At 36.8% G+C, this 23,104-nt stretch overlaps 2 protein-coding genes across 2 annotated transcripts in view; one reads left to right on the forward strand and one right to left on the reverse strand.

The window, feature by feature from the left end:
* Positions 1–1,069: 1,069 nt before the first annotated feature.
* On the reverse strand, positions 1,070–11,819 carry LOC107700613 (coatomer subunit beta). The gene is made up of 19 exons (XM_016502345.1): positions 11,718–11,819; positions 10,692–10,838; positions 10,015–10,244; positions 9,742–9,911; positions 9,556–9,670; positions 9,364–9,456; positions 7,358–7,495; positions 7,155–7,274; positions 6,960–7,067; positions 5,830–5,976; positions 4,080–4,225; positions 3,801–3,897; positions 2,928–3,088; positions 2,729–2,849; positions 2,396–2,627; positions 2,148–2,293; positions 1,963–2,052; positions 1,716–1,871; positions 1,070–1,411 (listed from the first exon to the last, which is right to left on the reverse strand). The coding sequence occupies exons 2-19, from the start codon at positions 10,780–10,782 to the stop codon at positions 1,352–1,354; spliced, it is 2,421 nt and encodes an 806-aa protein (XP_016357831.1). The 5' UTR covers positions 10,783–10,838; positions 11,718–11,819; the 3' UTR covers positions 1,070–1,351.
* Positions 11,820–14,851: 3,032 nt separating this feature from the next.
* Positions 14,852–23,104, forward strand: part of LOC107700615 (cGMP-inhibited 3',5'-cyclic phosphodiesterase B-like) — a 71,345-nt gene continuing 63,092 nt past the window's right edge. The window contains exon 1 of the mRNA XM_016502346.1: positions 14,852–16,005. Coding sequence (XP_016357832.1) covers positions 15,112–16,005 — 894 coding nt within the window. The 5' untranslated portion in view covers positions 14,852–15,111. The remainder of the gene's footprint in view (positions 16,006–23,104) is intronic.

Raw genomic sequence — 23,104 nt, forward strand, 5'->3', positions numbered from 1 at the left:
TATTAGTCTTTGCTTAGAACGTCATTACCTCATTTTTTTTACTGCCTTTTATTTGATTACATTTATAATATATATAACACTATTCAAGTTCAGCTCATAAAACTCCATTAATGTAATTTTTATACAAGTAATGTTCCTCGTTATAAAAGCCTAATGGAATTAAATGCCGGACTTACAGTACATATAGTCACATCAGCACTTTTCACACCCATCTCCAACACTCTACATGAAACTGGAAGCTACTTAAATCTAATGTATCATTTACATCAAAAAATGCTTCCACTGCACTTTAACAGACAATGACTGGTGACCAGGTACAATGCATACACTACCTTATTTTTTTTTGTGTGAAAGTAATACTTTCACTCAGCAAGGATACATAAAATTGATCAAAAGTGATAAAGACATTTATAATGTCACAAAAATTTCTATTTCATATAAATGCTGTTCTTTTTACTTTCTATTCATCAGTCTTGAAAAAAATACATAAGTTCCCCCAAAATATTAAGCAGCACAACTATTTTTAACATTGATGTTCATAAGAAATGTTTCTTGAGCACCAAGTCAGCCAATTAGATTCTATGACACTGAAGACCGTAATAATGGCTGCTGAAAATTCAGCTTTGCCATCACAGAAATAAATTACATTTTAAAATATATAAAAATAAAAGTTATTTTAAATTTATAATAATACTTATTATACATACTATATTATTGCTTTTACCACACTTTAAACCGTAGTGTATATTCACTTAAAAACTAATGTGCCTCCTTACTGTATACTCCGGGCGAAGCCACAATCTTGACGCCTTTGTCCTTAATATTATTATACACTACGTAGACATGAAAGTTATGACTGACCACAAGTCTTATGAGCCTAAGTTATCTAAGAGGCAGGAGACCATAACAAAATTCTCAAAATTCCAGAAGTTTTTTTCAAGAGAACACATCCTTTGTTGTGTCGACTGTGGATAGAGGGCAGGACTATTCTTAACTACTTACAAGCGATCCAATTCATAAAAAAGAGCCGCTGTAACACCATTCGTTAACAAGAGAATACAAAGGCTTGGTATATGGTGTGCAATGTTTATTGAAACAGATTACTGATTAACAGCGTCAATCCCTTTCAGAGCAGTTAAGAAGAATCATGTTGGTAGAAAACGTCAAAGTGATCCCCTTTAGACATAGTTTGAGGGATTGAAGAGATTAGATCTCGGCCACAGAGCACTGTATGTGTACGGTAGTCTGGAGAGACAAGCGATAGAGAAAAAAAAAGACAATACATAGGAATGACCATAGCGCTTTTTAGTTGAATCTCGCCCTTTGCCTCAATGGCCTCAGTTTCGGAAATTTACGAGAATGACTTCTTCTGAGAGAGGTTGATTTTGTCACCCAGACTCAAAGCCATACCCTATAAAAAAAAAACAGAAGAATTATCAGTCATGCAAGTAACAAATTACATAATTCAAGAACATTAATAATTCATAAACATTAATTACGACTTTGTAACTGACCATTAAAATATACAAATGACTATGCATTAAAGGCGGCTTTGTAGTTTGATTTTCTGTCACTCATAGAACATTAATAGAACCGATAACAAGGAAAAGTTACACATTTAGTGTTACATATCACTGCAGGCAAGCTAATCCCATTACTGAAATTCTCAATCATTATCCATATCTGTAGACTCATACATGCTAATCCAAATTCACCTGGCTTTTGGCTCGGATGCGAATATGGCCATTGACTGGGGCATCAGCTCCCATGTGGATTGGCTTTTCGATGCTGACGTTTGCAAGGGCATCCTCCCCAAATATAGAGCGGGCATATAGATTTGCTGCCATAAAGCCACAGATGCCGGACAGGGCCTGAGTTACAAAAGCAAAACATGAGATAAGATTGTAATAACATTAGAAAATCCCAGAGGCGTTTACTGGTCTCACTGAGTGAGTACTGTACCTTCTCTGGGGTCAAGCACTTCATGTTGGTAGAATTAAGAATGTGTTGGAGATATTCGCTCAGATCTATGATGTTGGTGTTGACGGTAACCTGTGTGGAAACAAAACACAGAACAAATTCCAGACATTGCCTCTAACAGAATGTAGCCGTTATTCACAAAGAAGTCACCAGTCCCCTAGACTTGCCTTATTTTCCCACTCAAATTCAGCCCACATCTGTCTGAACTCAGCATCTGTGCAAGAAGCCGGCTGGATGTAGTCCATGATATCAATGTGAATGTCGCTGAGGACTACGCAGTTCCTGTCACTGGCTGCTCCTGATACATCGTATACTGCAAAACATGCGTTTTTGTTTATTAAAGTGATTCCGGGTCCCTTCTCAACAACAAAAAACAGTACAGGTATAAATAAGGACAGCTACACAGTCCACAAACCTATGTTTCCAAATATGATGCCATTCTCTGTGGAGGCCACCTTCACATTGGCTTTGATGTTGGCAAAGTCGTGAGGAGCCAATGTAAGAGGAGATGGTTTCTCAACAGACAGGACCTTGAGGCACAGTGAGATCCGGTCCACGTCATCATCGGTGATGGGCTTCTTGGGTAGAGACGACTTGCCCAGATGGAGCACAGTGGCCATGATCAGCATAGCCTCTGCCACGAACGACTAAGAGCAGCAAAATAACATTTATTCCACCACAATCAGACACATGAATAATTATAGTTTAGTCACTGTTCATGGAATGAGCCATTTTGAAATTAACTTACATTTTGCCTTTTTTTGTCCTCAGCAAGGGCAACATAGCGCAAGGCCACTTTGGTGAGGGTGGTGGCCAATGAGGCAGCAACGTAAAAGTCTCCATCCATCAGGAAACCCCTCAGAGGAGGCCTACAGAACAAAGGGATATTTTAGAGATGTAATACAGAGGAAAATCTCCATAATGTATCAATAAGGGGAGAGAATTACCTGTCCTCCTCTTTTTTGGATGGTCTGGAGGTGCTCAGGGCACTCTGAGTGACGTAAGTGCCCATTTCTGTCACTAGCTTAGGAGCTGGAGCTGCAGTCACCTCCTCCTCAGGTTTCACCTCTCCAGCCTCCTTTTTCAACTCGTTTTCCACAATTGGGATCTGAATAAAAAGAAAGATCATAATTTAAAAAAGATATGAGGGCACTAAGGTATCTCAATTTCTGTATAATTTAGAAAACCTCAGTTGTATTATATGTATATTGTACACTACTGTGAGTTTTTTTTCAGTAAACCTGCATATTTTAATATATTATTATTATATCAATATAGTATTAGTAATAGAAATAATAGTATATTCAGGGCTCCCACACTTTAACTTGTCTATGACTTTTAAAGCCATTTTTCTTGAGTTTTTATAAATAATTTTACAGCGAGCACACTCAATAATAGTTCCTAGCCAAATAAAGTTTGTCTCAGTTTTATAATGACCATAGAACTGTCCAAGATCTTTTAAAGGGGTCATATGATGCGATTTCAAGTTTTCCTTTCTCTTTGGAGTGTTACAAGCTCTTGGTGCATAAAGAAGATCTGATTAATTTTCAAGAATTTTCCAGGCCTGAAAATCACATTCGTGAAATTCACAGATATTTCCAGGAACATGAGAACATATATACTTCTGTCTTGATTTCATCACTTTTATTTTGCATTACAACACTTTTTAACCCTAAAGCCTTTGACTCAATTTCATTCAACTTAACATGTTTACTAATTACACTCAAGGAATGTTGTTGTTAATTTGGTGGTTGTTCCAGACAAGTGTTAATGATGAGCCCTGGATGTAACAAAGCAATATGAACTGATGCACTACAGACCTCTCCCAAAGATCTGCGGACTTCTGTCATGACACTCTGGATGTCCTCTTTAGTGCTACAATATTCACCCAAAATCCAAAGAGCTCCTCTGAAAATCCTGCGACAGAAAACTTGTTTTAAAATCACTGCAATGCATCGCGATCCCTTTTATAACCCTAAACATGACAAAGTACTATTAAGCAGTCTAAAATAATAGACCAATTAATTTTTCATATACAGATGACTTATGTAACTGGTTTTATCAAACTTCTAAGGAAGCAGTTAAGCAGCATTTCTTACTTGACCGTCTTGATAGCGTGAAACACCTCTAGCATCTTCTCAATGATGAGAGGTCTAAGGTTGTCAAACCTCTGAATTGCCTCACGCACAAACTCCAGCACATCGGCTGCGGCCGCCTCGTTAGTGTCACTCAGGAACTCCATCAGCTGTGGCCACATACAAAACACAAATAGTTAATTTTAGAGTAAAGATGTGAACAGTGAGTTTATCAACCATCAGAAGATCTCAAAGGGCTAGATGTATCAGAATCAGAATGAGCTTTATTGCCAGGTATGTTTACACATACGAGGAATTTGTTTTCGTGACAGAAGCTTCCACAGTGTAACAGAATGACAGTGACAGAACAAAAAACACAGATAATAAAAAATAAAAAATAGAACAAGTAAATAAGGAATAAAAATATATAAATCGACAATTGTATGTGCAGGTATATTACAATAGACAGTTTTGTATGTACAGGTACTGTATATTATGTGCAAATTTTAGGTGTAGACTGAGTATGAGTGTTAGATAAATAAGTGTATGAGTGTATAAATAGTACCCTTCCTGTGAGCATCTTCTTTGGCCTGACGGAGCTGTCTTGAAGTTTTGCAGTGAACCATGGTTTGTCGTTGTAAGTTAGATGAGTCCTGGTAGGAATGCACATGTCTTCACAGAAACTGATATAAGATGTTACAGTCTCTCATGACCCGCCGCCGCGCCATTTCCCCGTTGATTCTGCGTCACGATCTGCTCTAAATAGCTGAAAGCCCGGGAGACTCAACGCGCTGTCCGGAATGGCGTCTTTCAGCCAGGTTTCCGTGAAACACAGAACTAGCAAAAACATAAAAACAACTGCGGAGAACGCCACGGAGGCAGCCATCACTGTCGGCGCCATTCGTATTATGTATTAACAATAAGGATTTCCCAGTCAGGTTTTTTTGTGCCCCCGATTCAATATGAATATTGAGTATCTGCCGATACCAAGTCCCATTCCAATACTTGTATATTCTTAGTGTTTGATGCACAATTCAAGTACATTATAGTTATTTAAATCAATCCAATGGATTCAGAGTTGTGCAGAGAGTAAAAGTAATGTGTTTGCATACATATATAAGATACACTCTCTCTATGTCTATATTTGCACATACTGTATAAAGACATAGAATATGGGACTATTGATGTAAACTTCTTGTAATTTACATAGACAATAAGCAGAATTATTGAAACAAAGGTAAAAAAGTGGAGATATGGTTAGAAAGTATGAAGCTTGCGGTGTCAATGCTAGTCTGTCAGTCAAATCCAAAGCAAGACGCAACTCATCGCAATGCGTTATGGCAACAACAGATAAAGGTAAACGATAAATGAATGAGTGATCTTTACAAAAAAGCGCATCAAATACACTGAGCACGGAAGCTCAAACGTGTGTGACGTGCTAGAACAGTCCTCACTGGTTCTCGCACGTTACGCATGCACAGTTCCAGGCAAATCTACTGGAAGGCAAACACTGCATGTCACCGGGATGACAGCTGACATAAAATAAAGATCGGGTTTAGGAGAGCCGATACCGATACCAATCAGTTAAAAGAATGCTTGATTGGCCCCAATCCCGAATCTTGAGATCAGCTCGGGACATCTCTAATTAACAATGAATGTTAAATGGTCCAATGATCTAGTGAAGTGTGTAACTTCAATTTTGCCAGTAATGAATATTCTGAAATAACTGAAATGCATAAAAAGAGTGTTTACAGTGTTCACTCAACAGACGTACCACAGGGATGACATTGGCTGCCATGTCAGGGAAGCGCACGCTACAGGAGTGGAGAGTGCGAACAAGCAGCTGCCTGTACTTGTCTGTGTCCTCATGCTCAGTCACATTGTTGGTTTTGATGACTTCTTTCTTTAGCACTATAACCAGCTGCAGAAAAAAAAGAGCAGTTCAGGCCCTCTGCTTGAATGGGAAAGTTAATTTAACATTAAATAGTAATGATTTACCACTGCATGAAAGACTTAATGAAAGTAAATGGGGATCCTGGATGTCAAGCTTTAATATCATACAAAAAAAGCACTAATAAAGTAATAAAATATGGCGCATAAAACAGTGATCACATTAGATTTTGAAAATGCGAAGTTTCTTCAGAGACTGAACGAGATATGGCATCATGCTCTGTGGTGCCTTTTTTTCAAACTTAAAGGGGTCATATGATGCTGCTAAAAAGAACATTATTTTGTGTATTTGGTGTAATGAAATGTGTTTATGTGGTTTAAAGTAAAAAAAACACATTATTTTCCACATACTGTACATTATTGTTTCTCCTCTATGCCCCGCCTTTTTGAAACGCATCGATTTTTACAAAGCTCATCGGTCTGAAAAGCGAGGTGTGCTGTGATTGGCCAGCTATCCAGTGCGTTGTGATTGGCCGAATACCTCAAGCGTGTGACAGAAATGTTACGCCCATCACCATACTGTTGATGCCGTGTCCCGGCCGGAGCAACGAGACAAAAACATGAAAATCCATTACAAACGAGGCATTTGTTGCATCCAGTGGGGACATAAAATTGAAATTGCATCATATGACCCCTTTAAATATAACAAACAAATGTTTCCTGAGTTTGCGTTTCCAGTCTTCCATATTTGCATGCGTACGAATGGAAGTCAACGGAACAAAAAGTGCAGTGTGACCACCCCTTAAGTCATATAAACCACTTTTATAGTGCTTTTAGGCAGTTTACAGTCCCTGTAAATTTTAATTACATGGAAAAGAACATTTTTCAACAGTTTTCCTTTTGTGTTCCCCTTAAAAAACGCAAATCATACAGGTTTGGAACGACATGAATAAATGATGAAATTGGTAATTTTGAGGTGAACAGTCCTTTTAAATGGCAGGTTTTGACACGCACCTCCTCCACATTGCGGGATGACACCAGGTCCAGGGCCAGCTGTAGGGTCTTCTTGCGGACCTCAAGATCAGGAGTGGTCAAAACCCTCAGAATATCCATCACAAGGTCCTAAAAACAAAACACAGCGCCAAGCTTACTGTTAGGTTTGATTTGTAGAACGAATGTCTCCAAATGAAGTGCTGAACTCAAGTGTACCTGCAGCACACGCTCATGTGTGGGGTGTTCCTTCAGCTCGATCAGTCTGTCCAGAACAATGAGCTTGACGTTGTTGTCACTCTCTTTAATGATCAGATCAATGTAGCACTGAGCAGCAGCCTGAAACACAAAGAACATGTAAACAAAGTCATTCCCTTTATTTTAAAATTATATGGGAACAATTGTGGTGTTAGATGCTGTACCTTGATGGCGGTGGGGGCGCTGGACAGAGTAACCAGAGTTCCAGCTGCTTCATATTTTACAGCAGGACTGGACGACTGCAGCAGGTTGTAGATACAACGGATGAAACGAGCTCTCTCTGAGGGGTTGGCATGACAGACCTAAACAAATAGAATAGACACAGTGAGAATGTGTTCAAGACCATCTGCCAGTACGCAGTGTGCATAAAGCTGAAGAGCTTAGAATTTGACTGAACCAGAAGGATAACTGTGCTGTTGATGACAGCATTTCATTAAGAGAATAGTACATCCAAAAAAAGAAACTGATGATTTGACATTGGCTACAAGATGAACAATATAGCATAAAACTTGTGAACTTAGACCACTTTCATGGTCCTTATTTGTCCTTTTTGGAGCTTGACAGCCTATGGTCACTATGAACGGTTATATTGAAAACTGTAATGATTATTTTAAAAAGCTCCACTAAATAAGAAATAGCATACAGTTTTAAAATGACATGAGGTTGAATAAATAATTATAACATTTTATTTTGTTTTAACTATTCCTAAAATAAGGCTTATACCTCAAAGTCAAAAAAGTATTGATATTCATAATGTATTTTTCCCCCATAAACATGTCTTTAAGAAGCCATTAGTTATTAAAAAACTAAATTGTGAAATCACTGGACATTTAGGGTTGCAAAATCTAACCGCTATTGTAGAGAAGTTTTGAATTCACAACAGAATTAAGCACAAAATGTAAGGCTAAAGTTGTGAAAAATTAAGATATTTGGACTATTTAAACATTGAAATAAATATTCCTGTCAAACCATATATTAAATATAGTGCAGTAATTTTAATATTACTTTAATAAAAAAATATTGTTATACCAGTGAGACAATGATGACAAAACACCTGAAATAATTTTTGAAACCAATCCTTGAATAGGCTTGATTGTTTGAGAACAATGGAATAACGCTTGGCCCCTAATGCCCAGCACTGCATTCTTGCTACACTTATAAAAATGGTCTTAAAATGATTTATGTTCAAAATGTCAGTGTAAAGGCATGGGTATACTTCATCTGCGTTAGTTTCTGCGTAAGCCCAAAGCATTTATTGGGCATAAGCCTTGTCAACGGCATGTAAGCCTTTTCTCACCATTAGACACATAGAAATAAAAATACTTACTGTATTGACCCAAATATAAGACGATGTTTTTTTCTTGGAAATACATCTGAAAAAACACGGTCGTCTTATATTCAGGGTCTAGACTTTGACATGTCAATAATACACCCACAATAGGCGGTGCCAAATACGCATAAAACGAGTGTGCCATGAAATACGTAATGTAATGCGTGTTGTAAAGATCGCGAGTAAAAACAAAAGAAAAAGAAAACCTTACAGCTGCATGAGTCGTGACTGTCACGTTAGCCTGATGGGACCAAACTCCCTTTGTGATTTTAAAATGTAAGACAGTACCCAGATTTGAAGACTACAGTAAGATTTAACTTCTACTGTTAATAGGATTTTGGCAGGCTACTATTAGATGGATAGCCTAAATGTCCTAATTCAGATGGGCTACCTGTTTTTTTTTATTTTTTATGGTATATCAAAAAGTGTATATTTTTTAAATGTGATTGTTGGTACATTTTACCAGTTTTTACCATACTTTCAAAACAAAAATTTAAAAAACAAAAAACAAGATTTGGTTTTTAAAAAGCCTTTTTCCAAAGGGTACATCTGGAAAAAGGAGGGTCGTCTTATATTCGGGCCAATACGGTACTTTGCAAATAGATAGATTTGTTCCAAAACTATTAAGAATTGTGTCAGATAGCTTTGTGTGACTGTAAGCTGTGGCAGTTAATGTGCAATCATTGTTGTGATAAATTTCAGAATGTTGGCTACTGTTATGTGTTGTTTGTACCCATATTTAGTGAGCGTTCTGTATTATTTAATTGTTTTATACTAAAATTGCAACGCTGCTCTGAGGGTTAAACAAGAATGACTTTAAGATGTGTATAGACACCTCACCTTATAAATCAGCTCCACAATGACGAGCTGTAGAATGTCTCCAAATGTATGCACCTGATCAATACAGGTGCTAAGGTAGTCCAAAGCTCTATCCTGCAATAATGTATTAGAAGAACAGGTACATAGTTTCAAGAGATTCCCATTCTTGCACTTAAAAACATAATTTTTTAAAACTATAATAAGACTGTGTACCTGATCTGCATGAATCAGCATCATAAAAGCATTTCTCTTGCAGCTTGCGTCTTTCTCATTTACAAGAAAATCATGAATCAACTCAGGAGCGTCTGGGATCAGGTGCTCAAAGTTCCTAAAAAAAAAAAAGAAAAATGTCTTTGATGTTTGTTTCTCGCTCCTCCACACAAATATCCATCAACACACCTGTAGATAGTGTAGATGGCCAGGACTGCATTGCGGCGTACATAGCTGTGACGATGCTCCAGACAGGCGCGGATTGCTGGCATGAGGGGCTCCAGCAGCTCAGATTCCTTCAGCTTGCACAGGAAGCGCAGGGTGGAGCCACGGATGAACTCGTTGGGATGCTGGAGATCCTATAGATGCATAACACAGAAGGCATATTTGAAAGAAAAAAATGCACACAATATAACTCTTTAAAATAAGCAATACACATTAAGTTCCATATTACATGCCTACCTTCCTGTAGGCATCACAGACCAAAATCATCTCCTGAAGAAGTTTGCCATCAGGAGTAGTTTTGGGAACAATCTCCCAAAAAACTAGCAATAGTTTTTTAATTGTGTGGTCCTGAAGAGGCAGCACAAACCGAATAATGGTCATTAACAGGCCTGGAAGTTTCTCTCCATTCAGGATCATGATGATGACCTTTTTCAAAGCCTCTGTCTTGGCTTTGATTTCACCCTTTTCTGTTTTGACAAAAATAAAGGAGGAAAATGTTTACACACATTTACTACCTTTCAATTGTTTGGTGTCAGTAAAATATATTTTTTAAGAAAGTAGTACTTTTATTCAGTAAGGACCCATTAAATTGATCAGAAGTGACAGCAAAGGCTTTTACATTGTTATAAAATATTTTTATTTAAAATAAATGCTGTTCTTTCGAAATTTCATTAAAAAACAGTTTCCACAAAAAAACAGCACAAGTTTTTTTTTAACTGTGCTAAAAATTTAACTTTTTTGAGCACCAAATCAGCATATTAGAATGATTTCTGAAGGATCATGTGACTCTGAAGCCTGGAGTAATGGCTCCTGACAATTCAGCTTTGCCATCAAAAGAATAAATTACATCTTAAAAAACATTTCAATTTAATAAATGTAATTTAATTTAATAAATTACTACACATGGATATTACCTAAATCAGCTTTCAAGCTGACTTCTGATGGTGGTTCAGAGTCATTGGTGACATTGATGAGAGTGTAACACACATTCTCCGCAGCTGTCATGATGTCAGCTCTTTTTCTCTTCACTAGACTCAGTCAGAGAGTGCCTATGAGGTTTCCTGAAACACAGGTTACAACACATCACTAAAAGTTCAAATGAATAGTCAATTATATGACAATGTGACAAATCTATTGGTATGATGTATATTGTTTGGTAGTTTTATGTTCATCATTCACGCATATGCATAAAGTGACCAGAGCACTGGCTCAAAGTGCTATATAAATGAACATTATTTAGTAGTAGTAATAGTAACTGTCAATTGCATGTCACAGCAGGTCATCCCATGCCAACTTGGTGTTGCCCTGCACAATGCAGAATAAAAAGTGTACACATAATGTCAATGATATTACTCAAAGTGCTATTCATTTTTAAATGTAAAGCTTGTTGCTATCAGCAAAAAATACATAGTGCACCTTTAAATTATTACCATTTCTGAGCACCTTGCATTAACGTGCCATTTCAAAGTACTTCAGAGAACACTATGGTACTTCCACGATATATATGCAACTACATGAAGCAGAGCCAAACTATAAATGCAACTAACGTCGTCCGTGATTTTAGGGTCTACTCTGTTAAGAAGAATTTTTTTTATATCAAGATCTGCGGCCGCACAGGATTCACTGAATTAGCAGATATTTATCCAGCCGTGGCAGAAGACCAACTTGTACCATGTTGTGCAGTTAATATAAAATCGAAACGTATTAATATCAGCACTGCTGTTTAATAACACATCTTGATAACACAGTTAATACTATACAGCTAAATTACTGATTGCGCGAACAGTCGACATCACTGCTACAGTAGCAGCTAGCAAGCCAACTTAACTGTCTGCGATAAAACCGAGCACAACCAGTGCTTCCGTGCTCGAAGCAGCTCAAACTAACAACAAATTTGTCTTTTATTAATGTGCTCTCTTGTAAAGCTGCTAATTTATTACCTTTTAAACAGGTCTTAGGCCTCTCTCTTCTTCTGTATGCGCATCCGTGTCTGGAGAGATTCTTCCAAATGACGTGGAACCTGACTGACTTGGCCACATCAATACTTCTTCTAATGTTTTATGGCGGATGGCAAACCAACTTCTGGTGCATTTACCGCCACCAACTGGTCTGGAGTGTGGAGCACTAATAAACAACTAATATATACATATTTATATTTATCTATATTTTATATAAAAATAAAAAAAAAACACACATTCCTAAATTCTCCTGATTAATCCTATTTCTTTAATGTATTTAACAATAGCACCATATATTTTACCTTGTTCTGCATGCTCTTTCAAGAGGTTTGACAAATTAAATGATTCAACACCCATGTTTCTTACTTCCTTAATGAGTTTTAACCTTTCTACTCCTGTTTTACATTTCTTAATCAGTTTTTTAATGTGCACTGCAAATGTTAATCTAGATTCCATCCAAACACCGAGCTATTTAACTACTGAGACTTGCTCCAGCTCCTGTTTGTACAACTTCAACCAATACTTCTTTATTTGTCTGAGCTTTCCTGACATCGGCTTCTAGGCTTAAAACAGCATCCATTGTATTCCGTCCAGCCCTAAATCCACTCTGATATGGCGATATAATACCTTTTATTTCCAATATATAATTTAGTCTATGTATGATCATTTTTTGCCATCAGTGCTCCAGTCACAGTCCAGTGTTAACCAATCGTAGCACTCTCCTTCCACATCAATACTACAGCGAGCCAGACGGTTCAAACCACGCGGAGCGTTACGCAAACGCGAAAGTTTGTTGCGGAGTGATACAGCATGTTCGTGACTGGAGCTGTGTATGTGTTTGTGATTATGTTGTGCTTGTTTATGCTGGAACATTATGCTTAATGTTCCCTGTGTTAGTCAAGATGTATAAGGAAAAATTAAAACCGAATGTCTGAAGCGAAAAGGTTAAACAACACACAAACTATTCGAATTTATTGATGTGAAACGGGGTTTTTATAGTTAACTAAACCTAAAACCATTACAAATAAATAAATAAATAAATACCTAAATATATTTTATTTCAGCTAGTTGTCAAGGCAAAATAGAAAAAAAAAATATATATTTATTTTACAAATATAATAATATTGGACTATTAATTGTTATATATTATATTTTTACATTTACAACATTTTTTGAGAAAATGGATATATATATTGAATGATAACATTTTAAAGGGATTTTAAATAGGCCCATTAAAGGATAATTTCTTGTTTAGGCCCTGCTGTTGTTCTGATGCACATATAGGCCTTCCTCTGTTGGGAAATGTTATATATTTATTATATAATACAACTTATATAACATATGTTTAATCAAATTACACTGTAGGAAAATCTGTAGAAAAATGGAAAAGATACTGGTCATTTTCTCCCAGGACACTTTCCATTCAGTTTACAGACTTTGCCTGTAACAAAACACAACACCGTATAACATGTAATTCAAAATACAGGGAAAACACCTGTGAAAATTCAATACAGACCTTCATATCTTCATATTAACACCGTACAGGCAACCCTATTTTTAAATCCTTTTTTTTTTTCGAGTGTACATATACATTTGTGTATGCATATAATGTCATAGCATCCAGCTGAACAGTTCTATAACAATTAGAAGATACATTATGATCCTCACATGAGAATGACTGATGGTGTTATTGCCTTGTCTACTCAACCACTTGTGCAGTTGGAATCATGGAAAAGCTCTTAAGATAGCTGTGGGGTTTGCAGCACAGAAGTAAAGTAAATGAGCTCAGTAACAGTTTCAATGCATTATGGAACCAGCATTAGTCTCCATCATTTGAGATCATAATTGAACCATAATGCGAGAACCACAATTTCAAACCAATTTTCCAGCCAAGTGCATGAATTGTTCTTGTTCACCATATGGGATAAATATATTAAATTTTCATAAACTTCTATATCTAGATCTTTTTACAAATGTGAGTAATTTTAAGACCATTAAACGAGCCTTTCTTTGTGTTCATGCTGTAAAGGAAAGACCACATCTTAGTTCAGAAAACAGCTTCTTTTTACCTGAAGCCTTTGGCATCAGAGGGACTTCCCCTCTTTATAACCCTCTTATGTTCTTTTTTCATAAAGGGAAAAGGTGTTGACTGAACAAAGACAAAAGGATCATGGGCCAATTTTATTTTTTTCTTTATATTTCTATACTTGTCTTATAATCTCAAGATTAGCTAGATCAAGCAAATAATAGCTTCAGTATTATCACCAAATAAAGTCCTCAAGATATAAACTTGAATTAAAATAATTCCCAAAAGGAATATGGTATGTATATATAAAAAACTCTAATAATACTATAATATGTTCTTAAAGGTATTATTTGGCTAACACTTCACAATAAGGCCCCTTTTGTTAAGTTACTGCATTAGCTAACATAGTAATCCTTTAATGTAAGTTAATAAAAACAATTCTTCATGTTAGTTCACAGTGCATTAGCTAATGCTAACGGATACAGCTGGTATTTGGTTGGTATTTGATATCATTTTTGGTTGATTTTGCTTTTAGAACAGAAAGAATGAAAAGGTATAGGCTAGTTGAGAAACTCAACCAAAATTAGCTTAATGTAATAATGATGAGATAGTATGCAGTGTTACAAGTAAAACACAGTAATATTAGTGGGTTCCTTGGTCAGCTTAGCCTCTGGATCCCAATCATTGGTAAGAAACTGTTGATAACTCAGCCGTAACATAATGTATTAGTGACCTCTTGTGGTGCATTTAAACCATAAGGGCCTGTTGTCTCGTTATAGCCGAAAACGTAAAAGATAGAATAATCAACACTATTTACCTGACTGATTAGTGACTTAGCTCAATCATATGCTACAATCGTGCGTATTTCCAAATAATAAAGACAGCGTATGTATACATACACACGACTCCAAAGTTTCTAAGGATACACTCACTCACACATATAGCCTACATATATGCTGTGTTTTAAGTCTTGTTATGTATTTTCTACATATAGATATATTCAGCATTCTATGGTATTGTTCAAATACCGCACTGAGGCAAGGAAAAATGACTAGAAATGAAAGATACAGGCATAAATTGAAGGCGGCGCGGTTTGGCTGCGCTGCAGAGCGCGCGCGCGTCTGTCTCTCGCGCTCTGGTCATTGTTACAAATTGTCGCACCTAGACGGCGACCTAGAGCTCGAGTCTGCTAAAAAACAACAACATTTCAGCCTCTTTTCCTCCTGGCCAAAATGCCTGAGCACGTTTGAGTGACCATGGAGCGCGTTTGCCGTCATGTAGTGAAACGTTGACACACGGAGGATTTATCTCGGAGGAATGAAAGTTTAAAGAGCACTGGAGGAGGACAACATGGCTGTGCGGGAGGAAGGAGAGGGTTTGCACAGTAAAAGCAGACAGCACGATGGTGTTGGTGGCAATGCAAACAGCGCGGAGAGCCTCAGGAACGGCTATGTGAAGAGCTGCGTCACTCCGTTAAGACAAGACCATCCGAGGGGCTTTTTGTTCAACGTCTGTAGGTTTTGCAATGAGGATATCCTCAAGTCCAAACTATTCCGCGGCTCGGCTGTCTACGTGGGAGCGCTGGCAGTTCTGGCGCTCTCCTGCTTCATTTCTTGGAGCTTTCAGAGTGAACACGGCGTCTCGGAGCTGCGGACTTTACTCTTTGATTTCTCCCAGTCCATCAGTCCTTTATTCAGCATCGGCTGCGCGTATTTCTTCCTCACCCTCTACCTGAGGCGGACGAAGAGGGAAAGCAGCAGATGTTGGCTTTTGTCCTTACCAGCGTCATGCTACTTGGGGGATTTGATGGTCTTGCGCTTGTTGCAGTGGGGAGAGGAGCACCATCAGATGCAAATGATGGGCAGGTTGCTGTTTGTGCTGGGCTGCGTGGGTCTGCTCACTCTCATCCCCACTCTCAAACTCAAACACAGCGTCCTGATCCTGGTCTTCGCCAGCATGGTGTGGCTGCTGTCCTTCACCAGCCTCGTCTGCCTGTCTCCGTCCCTCAGGCCGGTGCTGGCGTGTTTGGCGGGGGTCTCCGGCACTCTGCTGGCGCTTTGTTTTGATCACTATTACCCACCGAGGGAGACGGCCGGCAGGATTCCTAACGCGGAGGAGAAAGTTCCCGTCATCAGACCCAGAAGAAGGTCAAGCTGTGTTTCTTTGGGAGAGACGTCCAGCAGTTATTATGGCAGTTGTAAGATGCCCCGCAGACCTTCTCTGCCCTGTATATCCAGAGAACAGGTAGGGGCTGTTCAACAGTCCATCAACTCTGTTACCAGTTGATATATACCAACACATTCCTTATATGCACTATAAAACACATCACAAATCATCATACTCCCGATACACACTCCTGACACTTCAAAAGGCAACATACACTCATAAAAATAAAGGTTCTTTCTTTGCATTTCTAGTTCCATGAAGAACTGTTAACATCCATGGAACTTTTTTATTCAACAAACAGTTATTTATAGTGGAAAAAAGGTTTAAAATGTTCTTCACATTAACAAAAAATGGTTATTTAAAGAACAATTCACTGAAAGGTTCTTTGGGGACCCAAAAATTATTCTTCTATGGCATTGCTGCGAAAAGCCCTTTTTGAAACCCTTAATTTTTAAGAGTGTACATTGCCATCCTAAACACACTCCTGATACCCCATCACACTACACCACGACAGCACACTCCTTATACAGCAATAATCCACAGAGTTTATATCATAAGTGTGATAGCATTAGTATTTTGTATACATTGTTGTTGGGCCAGGTCTTAATATTGGGTCAGTCACCTGTTGCCTAGCTCCCAAATTTATTTGGGTTTGATTGTTTCACTGTGATGGGGTGAGAACTTTTCTTTATTTGCTAAACATTTCAGTGTAACTTTGTTTGGTATTTTAGAGTGAACGCAGTGCACATTTCAGGATGTTTCAAATGGATCAAAATTGCATTTAGGCTTAGTTACTTATGTGAAGTTTTGGGTTGTATCCCCATGTTGTTCCAGTAGTTACAGTTTTATTTTTAAAGATGAAGATGTGTCCTGTAAAATATATTTGATCCTTTTTTTTAACAAGTTTCAAGAACACATTTAATGAAAATGTCTGTTTAGTAGAATCGTAGTAATATTGCCTTTTCTCAGTACTACAGGAAAACGTTTACTTTTTACCCACAAGACGTTATTTTACAGCACTCTTATAATGCTGGTCAGAATGTTGTGTTCGTACTGAAGTGAAACAAAACTTACACTATTAATCATTGATTCAAACACTTGAAAAGTGGGGCAGCGCTTGTCCCTGTGTCTGTGCCGTAAATAGAGTATAGAGTTTTAAATGTTTTCCTTTGATTGGCTCTTCTTTTGCATTCTAGTGTGAAGTAAAAAGGTTTAACAAAAGTATTGGGTTTATGTTATGTGTGTGTGAGATAATGGAAAATCAGCAGACTGTTTATTTAACTTTTTTTAGGCACATGCAATTTGTTATCTTTAAGTTGTATAAATATGGAAACTTTGTTAGTTCATTGAGTAGGATATGGTGCTTGCAGTTGTTTGATTTTTATTTATTTTTTAACGTCAAGCCCACATTGCCCAAAAAGTCGGCCCCAGCCAAGGGTAAAAGGTCATGTTTAAACACTAAATTCAAGGTCATCAAACATGTGCGGCAAAGTAAATATACTGAAACATAGTGCTGGGTTTTCATGTAGTCATCCTGACTTGTTTCTGCACATACATAAAGGCAGTATTTTACAGGACACATCTTCATCTTTAAAATAAAACTGTATCAGAGCTTTGCATGTTTTCACACTTTTTATAAAGAGTTTAGTTCCTTCTCTACTTGGTTGCACATAAGGCCATTCACTTTGTGCTTCAAGTGATTTGAGTGCGCTTTGAATGAGTGCACTGTTCCAGTCACGCTCATGAATTGAGGTTTCAGTATGACCAGTTTCAGACATTATTTTGACCTGCAAGCACCTGTTCTTACTGAGCAGTAGCGTCAGTTCTCCCTCACATGGGATCTGTAAGGACACCTGGAAACAAAATATCAAATTAGAAAGAAAGTAAATGGAATTTTCTAAGTTTGAACTCCATCTTGTCCTAGTTTGAATTGCGGCAGTATATAATTCTAGCTCCTATCTTTTGTTGGTGCTTATGGAGACAAATATATTCAAAATTTACTTTTGCATATGATGAGATGAGAGCTTTCACAATGCATGTTAGATAGGCCTGCCACAATAATCAATATATTGACTTACCGCACAATATATGTACATGACCTCAATAATTTTTGGTGATGCAATATATTGCCCATTATATTTACATAAAAATTAATGTCATCATGTTTTTTGCTTTCCACTTGCGCCTGTGTCTTTTGCAGCTTCTCGTACATAACGTGGTGTAGTTGGTGCTAGTTCAAATTTAAAAAATGCTTCTACAAAAAAGTTGCTGCAGATATGGCCTTGTTTAGGGATCTGTGCCTTTGTTCATACAGACGTCTGACTGCTAAGTAGAGATTGTGTTTTTCAGCAATACAGTGCACCCTTCATTTACAGAGAAAAGAAGGTCCGGGAAAAATCTGTAGATGGAAAAATCTCCATACAAGTTATTTGTGAATTTTTATTTTTTTCTACTTGTTACTTTGCTCTTTTTTTTTTTAGAAAATTTTTATTTACTGTTTATTCAAGTTTTTTAAGGTATCTAATATTGTGATACTTAATTTCCATGATCTAAATATTCTTAAGAATTAAAAGTTTGTTGTCATTTTAAAGTGTTTTGGCCTTCTTGCATTATTATGCTTTTATATTATGATTATCATCTTAAAATGACAATAATATTGTTTATTGCAATTATTTCTGGGGCAGTATATCACACAACAAAAAGTTGTTATCATGACGGCTTATGCATAGAACTACAAAAAAATTAGAGTCGTCAATCCATTAAATATTTACCCCTATTAGGGCTGCACGATTAATCGCATGCGATATTTAACGCGCATCTTGTCAGAAAGCCGGTTCTGTAATCAGCGGTAAATCTCCATCACCTGCGTGCTTTCACATTGAGCAGCATTAACTACACAGAGCCGTTGTTCACTGATGAGTTGCGCAAAAAATCGCGCGAATATGAACGTGGTTTAGCGCAGCTTGTCAGTGAACAACGGCTCTGTGTAGTTAATGCTGCTCAATGTGAAAGGCCGCAGGTGATGGAGATTTACCGCTGATTACAGAACCGGCTTTACTGATAAGATGCGCGTTAAATATCGCATGCGATTAATCGTGCAGCCCTAACCCCTATTAATGCATTTTTTAAAATTCACCCTACTCTGTATCATTTTATGCAATATAATTTGTGCCCTCATCTCATCAAAAGGGAGCTGGAGAAATGCACTTAGAAGTGGCACATTGAACACAGACGTCAATGTGTGTGCTCCAATTTTAATTAAAATTTTTAGTGAAGGAAAATTTTTGTACAGTGAATTTTCAATAGGTGTGTTTGTGCAACTTTACTGTCTTTTTCTCATTTTGAGTCATGAGCCCCTTTCACTCATTCAGTCTTTACTGGTAAATTACCGGTAAATTACGGTTAAGAGATAATGTGTGAACAGGAACCTTTTGAAAATACTGATAAATTTGTTCCAGCAAAAATAACGTTACCAATAAATTACCGGTAATGCGCTCTGTGTGAACGCAGCACAAGATTGCCGGTATGAGCATGTACGAGTTCAGAATGTGCTGAGGTAAGATGTCTACTCCGGGCCAATCATAACATTCTGACGCAGATGACGCGTTTACTCTGCTCTGTGTAGTTCGGTTTTGAAATTGTCTAATGCGATGTCTCTGGGCCAAAAGCAGCTGCATGAATGTGAACGTTTGACACAAAAATTAAAACATCAACAAAAACACTGACCGACCCCTCCATGTTGTTTACAAACACAACACCGGGACGCGCAGCCATGTAAAGATAATTTTTTTCCGTTAATGATGTCACAGAATTTACCTGTATTTTGAAACTGATGTGTGCATGGTGCTTTACCGTAAAAAGACGGAACGTCGTTGCCTGTGTGAACAGCACACGCTCCGAAAATTTTACGGCAATTTATTGGTATTATTGTGTGAAAGGGGCTATGAAATGACATGTGAGACACTCTGATTCTTTCTGACTGTTTTTGATAGTTAAGCTTTTTTCCTTTTGTTCATACTCGCACACAATCCTGTTTAGATGGCTTGATTTTAAGGAATGCATTATATTAGTATTAGTATTCTCCAATTTAACATGGGTATTATAAATTATAATAATAATAATAAATGTTATGTTTAAGTTACAACTTTTAGTAAAAATAAAAATAAGCTCTAGTAAATGTATTCTACTTTGAGTGATGTTGATCTGCCTTTTTTCTGCTTTCTACTTTTTTGTGTACACAGCAAAATAAGCTATTTATATTTTATATACATTTACACTTTTATTTTATATATATATATATATATATATATATAATTAGTTTTTGTTGTTTGACAATTTTAATGTTGAAGTGTAGTTTTGTTGCACATTTGTCATTTTTTATTAGTTTTTTTTAAATAGCTTTATTTATATTTCAGTCTTAGTTTTAGTAGTTTTCATACTTCAACTTAAACTTGCACTGAAAAAAAAAAGTGGTGTAGAAACAGTTTTCACTCACAAAATTGGTAGTGAATTTCACAAATAATTACAAAGAAACAGCAAAGTAACACCTTAAAACATACTTCAATGTAATACATACTTCAATAACCTTTTTAGTTTTTTTCAATTACCAAAATCATTCTCCTTGTACAGACCTTGAAAGTGTGAGAGTGTAAGGTTATTATCAGTCATTATCAGTTGTGAAAAAACGTCATGGGCAGTTTGAAGTAAACACAGGTTTAGCCTTCTTTATGTTCTGCTGTTAAATTTGTTGGTGTGAGAAAATAATGTACATTTATTTATTCTTTTATGTTACTGGCACTATGTAGTTTTTCTCCTGTGGCAGGGTCTTAATGTGTGCGTGAGTGTATATATATTTTTTGCTTGTTGGTCCGGTCAGTGCTGTGTCTCACGTATGGTCTCATGACTTTTTTACTTGTACACAGTCCTCTCTTCAAGCCACCTGTGACTCATTGCATTTTCAGCCCAATGTTCGTCACAGCCTGAGCTGTGTTTAGAACTGATGGCAGGGTTATGACGCTTTAAAGATGGACCGCTATATGAAGTAGCCAGGCTGTTTGAGATGTTTATGTGGCTTGGATCTTTAAATCAGTTGATAATCATAACAAAGCCCAGTCACATTTAACATAGCACTGGAGCGGTGATTATATTGTAGAGATGCTAGGGGCCGAGCAGCGAACAATGCCTCGTTCCTTTTTGTTTTTCTTACATAGCTAACTTTATCATTGAAGTTGAGCTAAAAGTAATGCAGTTAGATGGAATTTGGTTTATTTGATACATTATCATATATTTTAGAGTCAGAATTGAATTTAGCCCCTCGAGTTATGACCAAAACAGTTGAACAAAGTGTATGCGCGCACACTCACACAAAGAAGCAGTTATTTGCAGATCAGATGAGGACAGGTTGTGGCTGTTTTAGAGGAGTCACTGATTGGAAAGAATCTGTTTTTGTTAAGGCCAAAAAGTACTGGTTACGATGCACTGAATCTTTAAGAAGTGTGAATTCAATTGTGATAGCCACTTTTCTAACTTACAGGCTTATTAGAAAAGCCTTAGATTTTTAGTTTCAGATAACAAAAATGATTTGTCAGGGTTGTGATGAGCTTGATTTTTTTTTCATCTATACTGACTTTGCATGATACATTTCTATTTAAAATTCTATTTCCAAAATCCAGAAAAATACATAATTTGTATAAAACATGCTTTTTTCCTGTTTATGTATATTTAGATATTTAGTAAAGAAACGTCTTCAATTTTATCACTTACGACGGTAGCTAGAAAGTTGGAGCAGTAGCAAACAGAATGCAAATAAGTGTGCATGTTTTTATTTTAACATTTTAAACTGATGATTTAAGATGTTTGATTTATTGAATGTGATCATTCTAATTTGTTTATCATTAAGGGTAAGCAGCATTGTTTACAGAGCATGCATTGAAGACATTGGACATTTTTTAGGTCCATTCCATGGAGTCTTCTCTATGTTGTCGGACATCTTAGTTATACTGTGCTGATAAAGGGCATGGTGAAAGAAGAACTGAGCAATTGAAGAAAATGCAGAAAGAATTGCACAGAGAATCCCAACATGACCAGCCAATTGTGTCGCATAATCTGTTTGCACTTTAATCACATTGTAAGCTGTACATGTCGAAATACAGTTTATGAAAATGCAGCAGTCAGCATAACAACCATAATGCTTACAGCCTTGAATTAATGTGTGTGCGTAGATCAACATCAAGCTAAAACCATCATGAGGAGCATCACTGGTGTGGTCAGTTATTGGTCAATCGTGGTACAGAGCAGCTAAGCTGGATATTTCACTGTTGCCCATGGTAACATATGAGTGCTGCTTTCATGTTTCATAACTTTGTGATGAACTCAAGCTAGTTGGTGCCATGTAGTGTCTCAAAGCACTTACTCCAACTACTGAATGTTAGAATGTATATATATATATTAGGGATGGGCATTTTTCAAAAATATTGTATTCAAATATTTGGGCTCATAAAAAAAAACGAGTATTCAAATATTAGTTTAAGTAATGTTTAACGAGAAAGACATCATTTTTTTTAATAGTCAAGCTTTTGTCACCATTTCTGAACAAGCAATTGATTACACAATGTTCTACAACAACATTACGTTATATCTCAAGGTTTTCTTTTAGTTGAAAATGTGTGTAAACATTTTATGTATGTATATATATATATATATACAGTGCCAATTACAGTGCAGAACATACATACACTCGGCCTATGTTTATCGTGTTTATATTGTTTCACATGTTAATGTTGAGAAAAACAATAATATTCACATGCTCGGGTGAAAGTTGGCTCCTCAGTCTGATAACAATAAGAATGCACGCCGACACATTTATTTGATCAAAAGTAATTCAATTTTGTAAGATCATTAAGTAAGATCATTTTGATCAAAGTAATTCCAAACTTCACGAGGCAAACGATGACATTCTGTGATAAAATACAATCAACTTGCTCCACAGCGCCACCCAGTTCATTTAGATAAAACTGACTTTTAGTTTGCGTGCTTAAGATTTATTATGGATTCCCTGCATTTATGGCCAGCAAAGCATTTATTTTTTTCAATTATTGTAATTATTATCATTGCGTATTTAAAATTGACATATAAAGTGTAATTGTCGTATGAGTGCCTTTGCAAAATAAATGATATG

The sequence above is a fragment of the Sinocyclocheilus anshuiensis genome, unplaced genomic scaffold (assembly GCF_001515605.1).
Source record: "Sinocyclocheilus anshuiensis isolate Anshui unplaced genomic scaffold, SAMN03320099.WGS_v1.1 scaffold1099, whole genome shotgun sequence".
In the NCBI taxonomy this organism is placed as follows: Eukaryota; Metazoa; Chordata; class Actinopteri; order Cypriniformes; family Cyprinidae; genus Sinocyclocheilus; species Sinocyclocheilus anshuiensis.